Source organism: Trichoderma breve (genome assembly GCF_028502605.1).
Source record: "Trichoderma breve strain T069 chromosome 7 map unlocalized scaffold00007, whole genome shotgun sequence".
NCBI classification, from domain to species: Eukaryota; Fungi; Ascomycota; class Sordariomycetes; order Hypocreales; family Hypocreaceae; genus Trichoderma; species Trichoderma breve.
The window spans coordinates 2,090,463-2,106,696 of record NW_026611593.1 but is presented as its reverse complement, the minus strand read 5'-3'; the positions used below and the strand labels follow the sequence as shown (position 1 = coordinate 2,106,696).

General features: G+C 44.8%; 6 protein-coding genes across 6 annotated transcripts; 4 read left to right on the top strand and 2 right to left on the bottom strand.

Annotated features, from left to right (window-relative positions):
* Positions 1–2,279: 2,279 nt before the first annotated feature.
* Positions 2,280–2,555, top strand: T069G_10851 (uncharacterized protein; the record flags this gene model as incomplete). Its single annotated transcript, XM_056178061.1, has 1 exon — positions 2,280–2,555. The coding sequence occupies one exon, from the start codon at positions 2,280–2,282 to the stop codon at positions 2,553–2,555; it is 276 nt and encodes a 91-aa protein (XP_056024351.1).
* An 813-nt stretch (positions 2,556–3,368) lies between these two features.
* T069G_10850 (d-xylulose 5-phosphate/D-fructose 6-phosphate phosphoketolase domain-containing protein) lies at positions 3,369–6,072 on the top strand (the record flags this gene model as incomplete). The annotated part of the gene is made up of 6 exons (XM_056178060.1): positions 3,369–3,531; positions 3,597–3,671; positions 3,725–3,962; positions 4,015–4,167; positions 4,220–5,973; positions 6,026–6,072. The coding sequence occupies 6 exons, from the start codon at positions 3,369–3,371 to the stop codon at positions 6,070–6,072; spliced, it is 2,430 nt and encodes an 809-aa protein (XP_056024350.1).
* Positions 6,073–6,891: 819 nt separating this feature from the next.
* Positions 6,892–9,209, bottom strand: T069G_10849 (dynamin family domain-containing protein; the record flags this gene model as incomplete). The annotated part of the gene is made up of 4 exons (XM_056178059.1): positions 6,892–6,998; positions 7,051–7,291; positions 7,350–7,888; positions 7,943–9,209. 4 exons carry the CDS (start codon positions 9,207–9,209, stop codon positions 6,892–6,894), a joined length of 2,154 nt encoding a protein of 717 aa, XP_056024349.1.
* A 1,982-nt stretch (positions 9,210–11,191) lies between these two features.
* On the bottom strand, positions 11,192–11,878 carry T069G_10848 (uncharacterized protein; the record flags this gene model as incomplete). Its single annotated transcript, XM_056178058.1, has 3 exons — positions 11,192–11,271; positions 11,408–11,510; positions 11,573–11,878. The coding sequence occupies 3 exons, from the start codon at positions 11,876–11,878 to the stop codon at positions 11,192–11,194; spliced, it is 489 nt and encodes a 162-aa protein (XP_056024348.1).
* Positions 11,879–12,300: 422 nt separating this feature from the next.
* Positions 12,301–14,311, top strand: T069G_10847 (uncharacterized protein; the record flags this gene model as incomplete). Its single annotated transcript, XM_056178057.1, has 4 exons — positions 12,301–12,583; positions 12,632–13,292; positions 13,345–13,454; positions 13,707–14,311. The coding sequence occupies 4 exons, from the start codon at positions 12,301–12,303 to the stop codon at positions 14,309–14,311; spliced, it is 1,659 nt and encodes a 552-aa protein (XP_056024347.1).
* Positions 14,312–15,418: 1,107 nt separating this feature from the next.
* On the top strand, positions 15,419–16,151 carry T069G_10846 (cupin domain-containing protein; the record flags this gene model as incomplete). The annotated part of the gene is made up of 4 exons (XM_056178056.1): positions 15,419–15,571; positions 15,641–15,698; positions 15,762–15,925; positions 15,996–16,151. 4 exons carry the CDS (start codon positions 15,419–15,421, stop codon positions 16,149–16,151), a joined length of 531 nt encoding a protein of 176 aa, XP_056024346.1.
* Positions 16,152–16,234: the final 83 nt, after the last annotated feature.

Below are 16,234 nucleotides of genomic sequence, written 5' to 3'. Positions count from 1 at the left end.
AGAGGAAAGTAGTTCGTGTATGAGATGCTAGAACATTTCGACACTTTTGTTCCACTCTTCAACAAATAACCATATTATAGATTCCGACGCCAAATATTCTCTCCAAACGCATTTTATCTTTCAGCAAGTGCATGTTTTTCTCTTGAATACAGAAAGCGTGGAATTTGCCGCTTCACCTTCACGAGCTTGTCGGGCTCAAGGGTAACAATAACAACCAAAGAGTAGCTGATCTGCCTTTCTAGTCCAATGAAAAGAGGCTATACCCACCCACACCCAACCTTGAGTGCAACTCCTACCGATTTCTCACATCTTGCCATAAGTTAAATGATGGCTTCAGATGGCTGGACCAGATTGGCTCAGAGAGCTTCTAGCATGGTTTAATCATGACGGAATCTACGCCTCCACCCGTCGCCACTTGCGCTCTTGTCAGAGGCAATCTTAAGAATGATCTCCCAGACATTGAATGTTCTGCCTGATGTGTTTACTGGATTCTGTGAATTATCTGGGGTATGATGTATCAATTATTTACCCATGAACTCATATGGAATCCTTCATAGCTAGCAAATCTGAGTATCACAAATTGCGATAGATTTGTGAATGAGAGCCACAGCCAGTGCGTCAGATTCTTCGCAGAGTGCAGCCTCACACAAGAGAATGTTTGGACATGCACACACAAGAAGACATTGACACATCAATATCGCCTCCATGTATCAAGAGTGCGTGGCGTATGGAATGTAAGATCCGCGAATCAGAGGCGCCACGTTATTACATTGGCAATCCTTCCAATTGCAACGAGATCGAATACGCGTCGATATATTAAAGAAGGGGCAACGTGCGATAGCGTTCAAGCTTTCGAGCGTTATCATATTCTTGCATGAACTTGTGCCAAATAATATACGATACACAGCTCTTTGGATCATTTTGGCCGAACCTGCCCCCAACACGAATGGAAGACTGGGAGCTGCCTCTGGCTGCAGGAAGTTTTACTCAGCTGGCCATTGCGCAGATGAATACAGATTTCAGCTTAAATATGCCAGCTCAGCACAACACTCACGAGAGAGATCGATACAGCGAACAGAGAAGAATGGCAGATCCTGTCGACCCATATCTAGGCCAGCAATGCGAGCCTGCAGAGTGCAAGCTATCTGAGCCTATCGATCCCTATTTATTTGGTAAGGGACCAGTATATATGCTAGATGCTGATTTGTATTAAAAGATATAAACTGAACAATGGGCAGAGAACTCGTACTGGGGGCAACCTAGCTGTGACAATGACGTGCCGGACAATCCACCATGGTCACCAACACCAACACCACGACCGGATACGTTTATCACCCAGACTGCTTCTCCAGATATTACTATAGCGGAACAAAGAGCAGATGGCGAAAAGGATGGCGAGCAAGCTCCGGAGATAGAAAAACGTAATAGCAAAAGGCGAAAGAGAAGCACATTTAGTGATCATCCGGAGTCAGACGACAAAGAACAAAGGCGGATACAGCATATAGTCAAGAATCTGGAAATTTTTGAAAACCAGCAAAAGATGTATGGGCGGCAGCAGCTAAAGGCAATCAAGGATGGGATTGCCTAGGTTGTGTATTCTCGAAATGGGTGGAATTTTATGGGTATTGGTCAAGAACATTCGCTCGTAACGGTACCAACAAATACAAATGACGATATATTAACGACTGCAAAGCTCGATGAGCATTCTTAAAAGCAATGAAAGTGGAAGAACGCTCATGAGGTGGCAAATAGCGCACTTTTGATGAAGAGCCAACACCCCTGTAATAATGTAAAGCAGACATCAAACAACTACCTACCTATAATGCTGCCTCTCTGCTTTACCCTTCGATGAATAAGGCTGGACATCGTCCACGTCAGTGGTTAATCACTATAACATACTCCATCCTTCTGTCAAACTTTCACTTTCGACCATGCGTCATCGAGGACTGTTATCTACACCACATTCTGACTAACAAACTTTTTCTATGGATCAGCATATTATATATGCTCGAAAAATCTCAAATATGCAATTTGAGTAACCCATTGTTATCATTTTACCGATTATTTAAAGTTTCCAGCAAAAATCACCTCCACACTACTACAAGATGTCCAGACAGAGGCTCACAATGACAACCATCGCCGGTGTAAGCATGGTTGGTGTCATTTTTTATGCCACACGGAAAAACGAATCAAAAACAAACAATGCACAAATACGGAGCAATAAAGCTCAAGAAACACGCGAGCTCGGGTTGGGTAGTGCAGGTGTTGGGGGCAACAAAATGACCGGCGGCCCAAGCAATGCTGCAGCACCTTCAGGATCCGAAAGAGATGCTCAAAGTGGCCAAGTCCAGCTGCCAACTGGCGGCGTTGGCGGTGGCGAAGCTTCGAGTAAATCGGATCACTTTAGATTGCATACAACTTCAATCTTGAGCGGTGGAGGCAAAGGAACTGCCAGTCGGCAGGATCACGAAGGATATCATGACACGAAAGGAATTAGCAAGATGGGCCCCGAAATTCCATCAAAGAGAGGCCCTGCCGATGCTTCAGAACACTAGTTGGCCGGTTGCAAAAAAAGCTGTAACGTATCAATAAATGGCATCTGGATGAACGCCTTTTGCTTCATCGGCTTTCTAACCCTATCATTGGCTATCTTCGTGATTCTCGCATACCACGTCAAATGGCTTCTGTATACGGAATTCACGCCATTCTGAATCAAATAATCAGTACACTCAAGGATTATCTGTAAATCGATAACTTTCAGTCCTTAGCGATATCCAGCTGTCTTCATACATGGGGCGCTTCTTGGACCTAATCAGTGGTGATAGTATGCAGATTTAGTGCTGCAGATCAGCAAGTAACAATGATCTCAAGGCCCACGTCATGAGCACCAAAATACATTACTTTAGCATATAAATTCAGCTATTGTAGGGAATGAATAGAAAGCCAAATAAAATGAAAACTTTTATAAACATAGCATAGCCAAATTGTTTAATTGAGGGCCACATGTTGGGCTTCATATGTGCTTACTTCCTCTTTGCTCCTCAGAACATGCGTAGAATCCTGCTACTTTTGAACCAATAGCGACGGTATTGGATGAGCAGTGGGTTGGATGACGTCCACTTAACGTCATGAAATCGCTAATGGATAAGAAGTCCCAAGAGATTGTGACAGAATCATGTCGCCATCATTTGGGGATTTAAATCGTTTAATCAACTATGCAGGCATCTCCACAGCAGGCCCGAAATGGACAAAGTGTGCCGGTATTCCAGCAGCGATATGAATAACAACATCGTCGCCAGATTGGCAATACCACCAATCTCTTCTCTAAACAACCGAAAAAAGCACATTACTGTGTGAAGTAAACCAACATGGCTGGTGAAGTTATCGACCAACCGAACCCTCCGCCTTTGCCCAGCCAATTCCCGGCCTCAACAGAAGATTTGGCCGTAAAGCCGACAAAGGCACCTTTAAACAGCCATGACTTGTGCTCACTAAGAGAATTCCAACGGGCTGCATGCTATATTGCTAGCGGTACGTGCTTTGGAGAGCAGCTCAGAATGCACGCCGTCATACGCGTATTGCTAACAGCCCGGCAGCTATGATATTCCTCAAAGACAATGTCCTTCTAGAACGTGATCTCCGGCTGGAAGATGTGAAGCCACGGCTCTTAGGTAAACAATATTCTGCTCTTCTAACTGTACGAATGCTGACTTGTCATATCAAGGGCATTGGGGGACGTGTCCCGGGCTCGTGCTCATCTGGTCGCATTTGAACCTTCTCATTCGCGATAGTTCCGTGGATATGCTATTCGTTATTGGACCTGGTCATGGAGCCCCTGCTGCATTGGCCTGTTTGTGGCTTGAAGGCTCGCTACAACGATTCTATCCAGACAAATACCCAACCAATAACGAAGGACTGCATAATCTAGTTACAAAGTTCTCTACCCCTGGAGGGTTTCCGAGGTATGGGATCCGGCGACGCATACAAAGTTATCGACTACTGACATGCCTAAAGTCACATTAACCCAGAAACTCCAGGTTGTATCCACGAGGGTGGTGAGCTAGGATATGCACTATCGGTATCATTTGGCGCTGTGATGGATAATCCAGACCTAATTGTCACCTGTGTTGTTGGTGATGGTGAGGCCGAGACTGGCCCTACAGCAGCGTATGCATAGGACATGTTACAAATGCTCTTCCACTTTACTAACAAGCACTAGGGCATGGCATTCCATCAAATACTTGGACCCAGCAGAATCCGGAGCAGTTATCCCTATTCTTCACGTTAACGGATTTAAAATTAGTGAACGAACCATATTTGGGTGCATGGACAACAAAGAGCTGATCCTGTTGTTTTCAGGCTACGGCTATCAGGTGTGCATTGTGGAAGATCTGGATCTTATAGATGTCGAATTACACACAGCATTATTCTGGGCCTTGTCCGAGATCAAGAATATCCAGAACGCTGCAAGACAGGGCAGTCCTATTACCAAACCTCGTTGGCCGATGATTATCCTCCGGACTCCCAAAGGATGGACAGGACCTCGAACGATTGACAATGAGATTATTGAAGGCTCATTTCGTGCCCACCAGGTCCCCGTAGCTAAGGCCAACAAGAGTGAAGAACACCTTCAGATCTTGCAGGACTGGCTGAAGAGCTATGAGGTGCAGCAATTGCTGGCGAAAGGGAAACCTTCGCATGATGTCTTGGACATTCTGCCACCAGAAGAGTATAAGAGACTAGGTCAGCTCAAAGTTGTATACGATTGCTATCGCGGCCTCGATTTGCCGGATTGGACGGCGCATGCCGCTAAGAAATTTGACCAAGCTAGCAGCATGCAACAATCGGGCAAGTTTCTCGACGACGTGGCAAGGAAAAATATGAAGACCTTTCGCATCTTCTCGCCTGATGAGCTAGAAAGTAACAAACTCAGCGCCGTGTTAGATCATTCGGGACGAAACTTCCAGTGGGACCAATATGCCCGTGCACAAGGCGGCCGTGTCATTGAGATATTGTCAGAGCATTGTTGTCAAGGGTTCCTTCAAGGGTATACCTTGACGGGAAGAACTGCCATTTTTCCCAGTTACGAGTCATTCCTGGGAATCATTCACACCATGATGATTCAATATGCCAAGTTCTCCAAGATAAGCCGCAAGCTCTCATGGCGAGGCGACTTGAGCTCCATCAACTACATTGAAACCAGTACATGGGCGCGACAAGAACATAACGGCTTTTCACACCAAAACCCGTCCTTCATCGGCGCAGTCTTGAATCTGAAGGCCGAAACAGCAAGAGTCTATTTACCCCCTGATGCGAACTGCTTCCTCAGCACCTTGCACCACTGTCTCAAGTCTAAAAACTACGTGAACTTGATGATCGGATCCAAACAGCCCACTCCAGTTTATCTTTCCACCGAGGACGCAATGGAGCACTGCAAACGAGGCATCTCAATATGGAAATTCGCAAGCACGTACGACGGCGAAGACCCAGACGTAGTTCTTGTTGGAATTGGTGTCGAAGTGACGTTTGAGGTCATCAAAGCTGCAGAGCTTTTGGCCAAGCTTGTACCGGAGCTGCGTGTCAGAGTCATTAACGTTACCGACCTTTTGGTCTTACCACACGAATCGCACCACCCACATGCTCTCAAGCCAAAGGACTTTGAAGAACTATTCACATTGGATAAACCCGTGTGTTTCAACTATCATAGCTACGCGACGGAGTTACAGGGGCTTCTCTTTGGGCGCCCAGCGTTGCATCGTATGACAGTTGAGGGCTACAAGGAGGAAGGCAGCACTACGACGCCTTTTGACATGATGCTTGTGAACAACGTAAGCCGATTTCATGTGGCTTCAAGGGCATTGAATGCTTCGGCTCTACATAACGATGCCATTCATGAAAAATTACCGGGGCTATTGTCAAGCATCAACGAAGAAATGACAAAAGTACAAGAGTACATTGGAGAATATGGAAAAGGTGAGTTAAAATGTCTTCGAGCGATCTGAACGAGACTAACCATTATAATAAGATCCGGATGATATCTACGAGCTGAATATTACGAAGACTGAGGCGTAAAGGCGCCGCAATTACAACATCATAAGCATATTTCTATGTCTAGATCTATGCGACGATTTTTTAATAGCAATCTCCGAAATTTATGTAAATTTACTCATCTACATGCTTTAGTGCCTCTGGATTGTGTGCGACTCTATGTCCATGTTGATCAGTGAATACCACCTGCATCTGGTCAGTCCGTTTGCCATAAGTATTAAAAGTATTTATGTTAGCTGCTCTCGCTAGATACCTTTGGTGGATTCTTCGCGCCGACAGATTTTGCTTCTTCTTCTGTGTATAGAACATTTTCTACTTCTCCCTGACGTCTTCCACCTCGAATTGGAGTCCAGACTTCGTCGCCTTCTTTAATTGGCTTCCCATCCTTGTCTTGTACATTCGGTGCCATTTTAAGTCTTCTGAGGGTCAAAGCAATAATTCTTACTCAAGATGGAGAATTAATTGCTGATTCAACACATTGGACACGTACTATTTATATTCATTAAATGAGAGTTAGATATTTATGATGTAAGATTATTGTCATAGTGATTTTACATGCGTATCAATACTGAAGAAGGAGTGAGCAATTAGTGTATGACCAATTGCGTCACCAGATTATAGATCAAACAGTCACTGCAACATTTCGACTAAGTTCATTGAAAAGTATGTAGATCACATGAAAGCAGCCCAGGCGACATCTGCCATAGAACTTGTCTTGGCAAACTTAAAGTAGTAATCGTTGGTACATTGTTGGAAACGAAGCTACTCAATTATCAATTAAACAAGACTCATCCTCTCTTTTGCTATCCCTCTACTTTTGAAATGGCCTAGACACCCGAGTTCTCACTCCTCCGATTCCTCTGGAGTAGTTTCCACAGACCAAAAACCTTTCCAAGGCTTCGCCGCAATGGTAGCAGAAGTATTAGCATCCTCGTTGCTATCATTAAATACTATAGTTGGTCACAATTAGTCAAGATCAGGACGTCCAGGAGATGTGCATACCCAAGGCTCGAAACCCAGAAAACTTCTTGCATGTCTCGGAGCCAGCATGAAGAAGCTTCAGCTTGGCTTCCAGCTTCCTGCGTTCCTCACGAATGCTTTCCTTCTCACCGACAATGGCCTCCATTTCGTCCTCATCCATGTATGCCACAGCCAGAGGACTCAAGATCTCACGGATTTCAGCAACTAAGCCTGTTTCAATGACTTGAATCGAGATCTCGTCAATAAGGCGTCTAAAAGCTATCTAAAAAATGTTAATTTCGTTGATCGACCCATGTATCTGCTAAGATTTGCAAACTTACTTCATAATATGCCTCGGCACTATCAAGCGCTTCGGCAGCACTCCAACGATATAAATCGGGCTCATTGCACTGTGCCAATTCTTGCTTCAGACTTACAAAATTAATGTATGCGCTCACATGCGAACTGGTGCTATCAAGAGAAACACTCGAAAAGTGTCTTTGCAGAACTTCATCCATCTGTGACGAGTATCGTTTCATACGAATTTTCTGAAGAGCCTCGCCAAAATCACTATAGGTGATGGGATGATCATCTCGATATAACTGGAGTAAGATTGTAGTCTTATCAAGGAGATTGGCCAGTATTGCTTTCATCTTGGGCCTCACAACGGCGTCCATAATGGCGTCACTTGTCTCTGAATCAGAGATGTGTGAGATCAAATGATCCACAAACACTCGAGCTGCTTCCCAAACTTTGTTTACATGGCGATTGACAATTGCCTGCCATGGTTTCGACTGCTCGCGGAACAAATCCGTGACAACTGCTGGGCTGAAGGAATTAGGCAGCTCTCGGCCACGTCTGTGGGCCATCATGTCGACGACTTTATCGACAAACTCAGTTCTTGTCAACATCGTGTGGCCACTAGACTTTTCACCCTTCTTGTGGGAGTCCACAGTCTTATAAAAACGACCCTTATCTTCCATTTCTTTGGCAAAGTCGCGACTGAGGTTTTGAATAAGCGCGCGAATACGCTTATCATAGCCCGATTTCGTTTCCGAGTCGCTGAAAAAAGGATCGGTATATGTGCCATCAACTGCGGCCTGCATGAGAGACTGAAATGATTGGCTGATTTGAATCATATAGATTCGTTGCTCTTGTGCGGTTATGCGAGGCTGGCCAAATTTCCCCAATTCCGTCTCACAACCTTCAATCTCCTGAGAAATCTCATCCATCAAACTTGGTAGCTCAGAAGCAATTTGATGTAACAATAATTTACTCAATCGACTTCTCAGAGATACAATACCAAGAGATGACTCGGGCAAGGCGGACCAAGCGCTCTTGGAGAAGAATTCTTTCTCTTGCACATCACGTTGCGCCAGAGTCCATTTGTCTGCGTCTGTATCTCTGTTCCTCAGTACATGCCATCCAAGACGAAATACTACATCCAAATTTTTGGCAAGAGAGATGTAGCTTTTCTCGCTTGTGGAATCAGCAGCAAGAGTATCAGGTTTGGTGATGATACCAAGTGTACGTAGCCCTCTTGGATCTGTATCACGGGCAAGCTTCAAGACGATTTGGTTGGCATAGTCATTCTTTGCAGATATAACAGCGAGGATAATGCTTCGCTGCTTTGACATGAAGCTCTTGACAATTTGCGTAATGAGATGGACATCTGAGGCCGATTGATTCTTGGTCTCAGAATGAATCAATCCCGGCAGGTCAACAATGGTGAGATGTGGGCGATCTGGCCCGCTAATCTCGATGCGAAGTACATCATTGGAGAATGCCTTGCCAAGAGTCTTTATTCCCATGTATGCCTTGGCATTTTCGATCAAGTCTGGTAGTTGTTGAACTGAATCTAGCTGTTCATGGAAATCCGACGAAGCGTCTTTCTTGTCTCGTTTGTGTAGCAGGTGTGGGATGATAGAGACCTTGACTGAAGTATGTGATGCCGTTCGAAGGATAAGTTCTGTTGGAAAGCGCGTGCAGAGCCCAGTGCTGACTGGGAACGAGACACCAGAGATGGCCTCGAGGACGGAACTTTTGCCAGAGGACTGGTCACCACATACAATTATTTGGGGCAAGGAGATGTAATGACTGACTCCTTGAGATCGCAACGAATCGATCGTATTGAGGAGCTCAAGCTGCTCTTTAGAGCAGAGCCCTTCCAGGTTTGTAGATGCAAGCTGTGTCAGGACCATGATGAGTTTGCTGGGCACTGAAAGAAGTGTTGGCTACCACGATCTGGAATCAGATCTGCAGAGTCCGAAAGCTTTATACGCAAAATCCATTGCTGCAACCGTTACAAGTTATTGTTATCTACTAACCATCCGCAGATATGTTGTAGGCCTCCCCGTAGACCTCCCAATGGGCCTCCCGCATGGCACCCTCGATTCACAGCCGCGGCAATCCAATTGGGCTACGTGATATAGTATTGCCCCGCAAGGGCGGATTATAGCCAGTGAAGACATCATATTCACTATCTAATATGGAGTATGCCATGCGGTTAGTGGCAGCCACCATATGCATGCTGCCATATACTCGTTATGAGACAGTTAATTTAATTGTTTCTGTTGGATCACCCCTTGCTTGGCTTGGGTAGTGTATGTTTACCTCTTCAGGAGAGCAAAATGCCATTGTGTATAGGTACATTTCTCGAAACAAGCAGGGAGATTCCTTTACAGATTTTGTCTCATAAGTCTTTCTCATGGTGTTTTAAGACTCTGAAGCCATCAATTTACTGGAGAATCGGCAATAAATGCAGCGAATTGATCTGGATCAATGCAGTATCTAGGTGAGGTAGGTTGGTATAGCTAGGCTCTATTTCCACATCCAGCTAACTACATGCAGTTATATTACTATCTTACGCCAACTACATGGCTTTGCGAAGTCTGGTCGATACGCGGAGTATAAGAGACAGTTATCACTGCCACATTCGCAGCCCAATATCTTTGAGCCTCTAATCCAAAATTCAACGTATAAGCAATATCCAATTGTTGAATGGCTGCACAGTTCTAGGAATAGTTGGGTCGTCCCTTTAGGATACAAATACTTCTATGAGCTGAAGAAAGTTGAAGAGAAAGATAGGATAATCGATTGTAGCCCTTCCTACACTCATACCATTCTACTGTTTACAAAATACTCCTGGCAACGCTGTAGTGGCATCACCACATTTCTCAGCATATTCTGCCTCCATCTTTCGGGTGGTGCACTTCGATTGCCACCAAGGCACCATGCAACAGCTTCTGAATAATCTGGACCAGCCTCCTCAATTACCTCACACTGCCAATCTCTCGCAGCCATAGCATCAAATCTAGCTCGTTCCTCCTCAGTCTCCCCTGTATGCCATGCTTTTCTTAAAGGTTGATCAGCCAGTAGTTTTCCAAAGCATAATTCAAGTAATAGAATTCCAAATTGATCTAGAGCTTGTGCTAAGCTTGTAGTTAGTCTATCTGTAGACGGGCTTGCAGCAAGCCCGCGTGCGATATGGGGCTGATCAAGGAGAAAACTACTCGTATTAGTAGGATCGCTGAAGAACGTAATGTCCTCCCTGCGGAAAGAGGAGGTTAACCAGGGCGTTTCAAGAAGTTGGAGGAATGAGGATGCCAAAGAGAGTGATATTGCGTAACGTTGCCGCCGTGTTGGTGGAGGGGATACATCCCCTCCAAGGATATGGTCGAGTGAAATGGATGTGATGGAGTTTCTGCGCTGAGAGGAAACGGTGTAAACGAAGTATCGGCAGTCTTGTTCATCCGTCGGTAGATAGCCGCAACATGATCCATCAGACTGATTAAGATCGCTGCACAAATTGGATATAAGCTGGTAAGGACCTGGTCCCTGGTTCACAACAACATCGGTAATGATAATGGATGGTGGTGGTCTGTATTTCATCAATAGCTGAGCTTGTTGAGGTTCAATGTTCATACTTACTTCAATAATTCCGTTTGTGTAGTAGAAGTTTTGCTTTTCATTGCCGATTTAGTCGGGCGATTAGAACGATGGTTTGGCTGGCGCAGAGGCAATGTTCCAACGACCTTTATAGTACCCGTTGCAAAACCTGGTTCCCCGACGGCATTTTCCACTTTCGATATCTTGGCTGTTCTTACTTCCCAATATGAAGGCAGAGACTTAAGAAAGAGGAGCTCAAACTCTACACTCTTTGCCGCTCTGTGTTGAAGGGGTACTATGGTGCGATGTTCTGTGCAATGACATTTCCACGTTGCAGTGAGTGCTTTGAATAGCTTAGTTGCTTGAATCCAGAAGCTACAAATAGCACTATCAGTAGCTTTTTCTTGGTGTCTGGAAGCTTTCCGTTCTTCTAGAGCGGATACTCTGTCACTTGAATCGAGAAGCTTATCGAGTTTGTCGTTATAGGCCTGCAGCTCGGCAAAAAGCTTACTGCGAACGGACTCGCCATTACTGAATTTAATTCTAAACAACTGGAATGATAAATCATCTCTGCCAAAAGCAGATTTAATTCTTGACAGAGTTGCCGGACGTTTCTTCCAGAGTAAGCTTCTAACTTGACTTTTTATAAAAAAAAAAAGATACTGAATACACTTACAGGAGTTTCCAAAAGTTTTGACTGCACAAATTCGTCGTTCAAGGCGAGTTCATGATATAATTTGTCCATCACATGGTTCATACCGCTGATGCATTCTTGGTATAATTCGTAAGAATCTCCGAGTCGTTTCTCAAGGAGTTCCACCATTGATGCATCCCTCCATGCTTCTCCTGCTGGCTTATCAATGAGTTCCTGGACTTTCTCATTGTCGACAACTAACGGCAGTAAGAGTTGCTTCAAATGTCTCACGAATGTCAATTGTTGAAGCTTCAACTCGTTGCTGCATTTTCTGTACTCAAGCTTCATTTTGGAAAACAATCTAAGTCGGGCAGCCGCCTTCTGATGATTCTCAAGGGCACTTATAACAAGAGGAAACACCCCAAGGGCGATGCCAATGGCTTGGAACCCAGACATTACTGAAAATTACCAACGGAAACGATAATGACCGCCGTTAAAAACTTATGAGAAATGGTATCACGAATACACATAAATGAGGAGGCTGAGAAATTGCAGGTGCTGCCTTAAGCGGGGTATTGTCCTGCATACACTCCCGTGCCCAATCAAAGTGAGCAAAGGTATCGTGACAGTGTAGCATCTTGTTCAGATAAGTAACCTTCACCATTTATTCGTCGATATTTGCTTTCGAAAGGACCTCCCTGAAGCGTTTATCTTAATTTTAGGTCGGCCATCGTGCCTTCAACCCTCTACGCGGTTACCGACAGAGAGTGATGATGATAGAACAAAAGCAAACTCTGTCGCAAAAGAGTCGCACAGTGCAGATATGTTTCGTGGACCTCATCAATTATTTAGAGAACAATGACGTACCAAACGTCATTTCTTCTAGTGAAATCACAGACGCTCTGGAGAGATTCGCTTTGTGGGCTGGGAATCTCGGAGCTTTGAGAGGACCTACATCTAAGTTATCACTAGAGTACCGACTCGCAGAAGCTCCAGAAATTCGAATTCAGATCCATCGTCAGCTTGACTATCTCTTAGAAGCTATTGATGATGGTATGTTTGATATAGCCCTTCCAAGCCATATATCTAACATCCCATCAGTGGCCGCCCTTGTTCAGGAGAAACAGACAAACCACGACATAATGTATGACGACATGAATATGGAATACTTTGATGAGCCTGATGATCCAGAAGAAGGATTATCTGAAGAGATTCGCATGAATATCGATCTGATATCTGAGTCACTGAAAGCGCTCTTTCGAATTGCAGTGCTCATAAGGAAAACGAACACCAACAACCGTTTTGAGCGGGCCATTTATGCCTCAAAATTTACTTTTCCTCATACTTTTGACGTTGATTACGTTAGAGAGAAGTATCCAAAACTCAAGACAGAAGAACAATCTTGGCTCGCCGAGCGTCTGGGTAAGGCCATTGCTAGACGCCGGCAATTTATCAAGTATTGCAGAGATCACAGGGCTCGTCTCGCTTTAGATGACGAGAACATCGAAGCTGAAAACGCTACAACCGTGGTACAGTCCAGTAAAGCAACCACTTTGAAGCTCGAAGAAATACAAGCCGTGCCGAACTTCGCCGTCGACGATTATGAAGATGACGTGGTTTCCATCCTGTCAACATCCACTACAACGGATGGGCTCTCGACACTGGCACTTCCTCGTCTCCAAGATCTCTCAAGAGAAGGTGAGGCGTTTGAATGCCCTATATGCTTCACTCTGAGATCTATAAAGGGAGAGCGTTCATGGCGGTACGTGTGATTCTTTAAATACAATACTGAGATAAGATCTAATGTGCTTTAGTTTGCACGCTTTCCATGACCTCAAACCTTACTCCTGCACAGTCGGAGGAGAGGAATGTGATTCGTTAACTTTCCAAGACCGAAACTCGTGGTTTCAACATGAGCTTGATTGTCATAGGTCGCAATATGTGTGTCCACTATGTGAAAGTGAACTTTTCCGAAAGAAAGCGAATCTAAGGCTACACATTCTGAAGTCACATGGCCAATTTCCCGAAGGCCAATTGCAAACCATGGAAGACGCTGGAAGGAAACCCCCGATAAGCTTCGACGCCCAGAGTTGCCCGTTCTGTAACGATTGGTCCGTGGCCCTTCAGCCCAAAGAAAAATTGAAATCTCAAGAGATCAAAAATCAGACTATATTAGTTCGCACCGAGCGATTTAAAAGACATGTGGCGGCACATCTAGAGCAGCTCGCAATTTTTGCGATCCCGCGTGCAACAGAAGATGATGGGGAGGACAAACGAAGCCTAGCCGACAGCTTAGGCTCTAACATTACTGGCTTACCCGAATCTGAGATACAGGAGTCACTACCAACCCCTGGAGAAGGATCGTTGGAGGAGAGATCAACAAATGACGAAGACTTATTAAACGCTAATGAGGGAAGAGATGACGATCCCTCATCACCTGAGCAATATGCAATGGGATCTTCGGGATCATATCTACCGGAGTTTGACCTCTCTGCCGGTAATCTCAGGCCGCCCTTTCGGAGTGTGACGGATGCTGTACAGAACCCTGACCTACCAAGTCTGTCGCAGCCGGGAATTATAGGGATTCATCCTCTGGAGCATGTAGAAGAGGAAGACACCATCCCTGAGGCTAAGTGGACAGGGCAGGAACAGAATCCTTTTTATGGTGATGAAGTGTCTCATATGACTACTTGGGTGAGAGAAAAGCTACAAGCATCTAACGAAGAAAGTGAGACAAGTATGTTTAACTCCACGAATCGCCGTGGCGAGACGCGAGGCTAAATGAAGAAGAAGATATGGCTACGACAACATCGAACGAGGAGCTTGTGAAGGACAGAGGTGCCTCTTACAAAAGAGGTGAGGGACTGTTTAATTTACCGACACAAAATAGAATACCGAAAGTGGGCCATCCCGGCTTCGAGACTGTCAACACTGCGCAGAACAAGAAGGATAATAATTCTGTTGATAGCAGCAGCAGAAAGCAACACGCGGAGATACAAACTACGTCTTCTGAGAAGCTTGTACATGAGCAGTAAGTTAACAAGTCATAAGGTGCTGAAGAGAAAATTAAAGATGTTAGAAGTAAGCAGCATGACGTTGATACGACCCCAGGAGTGGACGTGGGAAAAATTGCAGTTGAAGGAGAGACTAAATCTGCCTACAATGGTGATTATGATCTAAAGGAAAGAGAAGAGAGAGGATTGGTTCAAAACGAGAATCTGCATCAATCTTATTTGGAGACAGCAAGAGAGGGAAAAAGTAATGCTGAAAACTTCTCTCAGAAGAAAGTGGTAGAAAATACATTTGAAAGGGGATTGTCAGACGCTAACTTTGGCAAGAAAGTGGCAGAAGCAAAGGCTCAGGCTCTTAAGTTTCAACGCCAAGCCGGGGATCAGATATGATTGGAGGTCTAACTAATAGTTTTTGATTAGCAGAGGTATAATAAAGTCCTGTAAGGAAATTAATCACAGAGGTCTCCGGAAGGTTAAGTCATATCGTTTATTACTAGTCGGACGAATTTCCAACCTCGTTGCTATATCACTTTTGTAGTTACTACATACTCAGCCTTGATCTTTGAATGACTCCAATTGAAGCTACAGGAGACGTGAATCATGATATTCATGCTCGCAATAAAATCTGGTATTCGCCAAATTTTGTTTTTAATCACCGTTGCTGGCCAAATCTTATTTGGAGAATGACCGTATTGCAGGACCCCTCTTCTTGGAAATTCTCGCTAAAAACATTGTCAACCTATGATTGGTGGTGCTTACGAACATCGGGCATTTGAATTGCCGTGTACTCTATTTTACTTCCTTCTTTACAGTCAGGAAAGCAATTGGATCACCTCGTACATAAATGATAAAACTTTAAAAATACGGCATTATTGCAATGTCTTTATCTGTTGAATGCTATCTTCTTGGCCCGACAAATGATGCGCCAAATAGTCGGCTACCGGTAATTCACTACAGGAATGTGTTACCTCAGCCACAAACAGAAGAGACGACGACGCAGTTTTTGACAAGAACTGGCTGGGAAAAGAGAGTATGCTTCTTATTATTTAAGTCTTCTCACTTTCTTGATGCGCAAACTCACAGGTAATTGTGATATAAGGGAACATGGGGCCATATCGGAGAGCCACATTTCCATCCCAACACACATGAATGCTATGGTACGTTCATCTATGCTCCAACAAATCTCCATGGCAAGGGATTGACTCATTCTGTGTAAAAAGGCATCTTTCAAGGCCACTCAACTCTTCTGCTTGGGAAGATCAATGACGGAAACGGTGTTCAAGTTGACGTAAATACCGGCGACGTAATTGTTCTTCCAGCCGGCACCGCTCACTCCTCTCTGCGGAGTTCCGACGACTATCGCTACATTGGGGTATATCCGAAGGTCAGTATTTAGAATATCACTTATCAGATTCCCCCTCTTCGGTGAGTGTACACTGACGAGCATTACGTAGGAATGCCCGAAGTGGACGAATGAGATGGGTGAACGTCCGCCAGCTTCCTTCGTCCAGACTATTGGAGCAGTTGCTAGGCCGCGAGCTGACCCGGTATATGGGAAGCAAGGACCATTGGTGTCTTTGTGGAACGCGAAGCGGAAGGCCAAGCTATAGCTGTATGTATATGAAAGACATCTGGGGTAGCGTCTTCATGATGGACTGTCTTCGGCATATGCCATTGCTTGATGCACATGTAC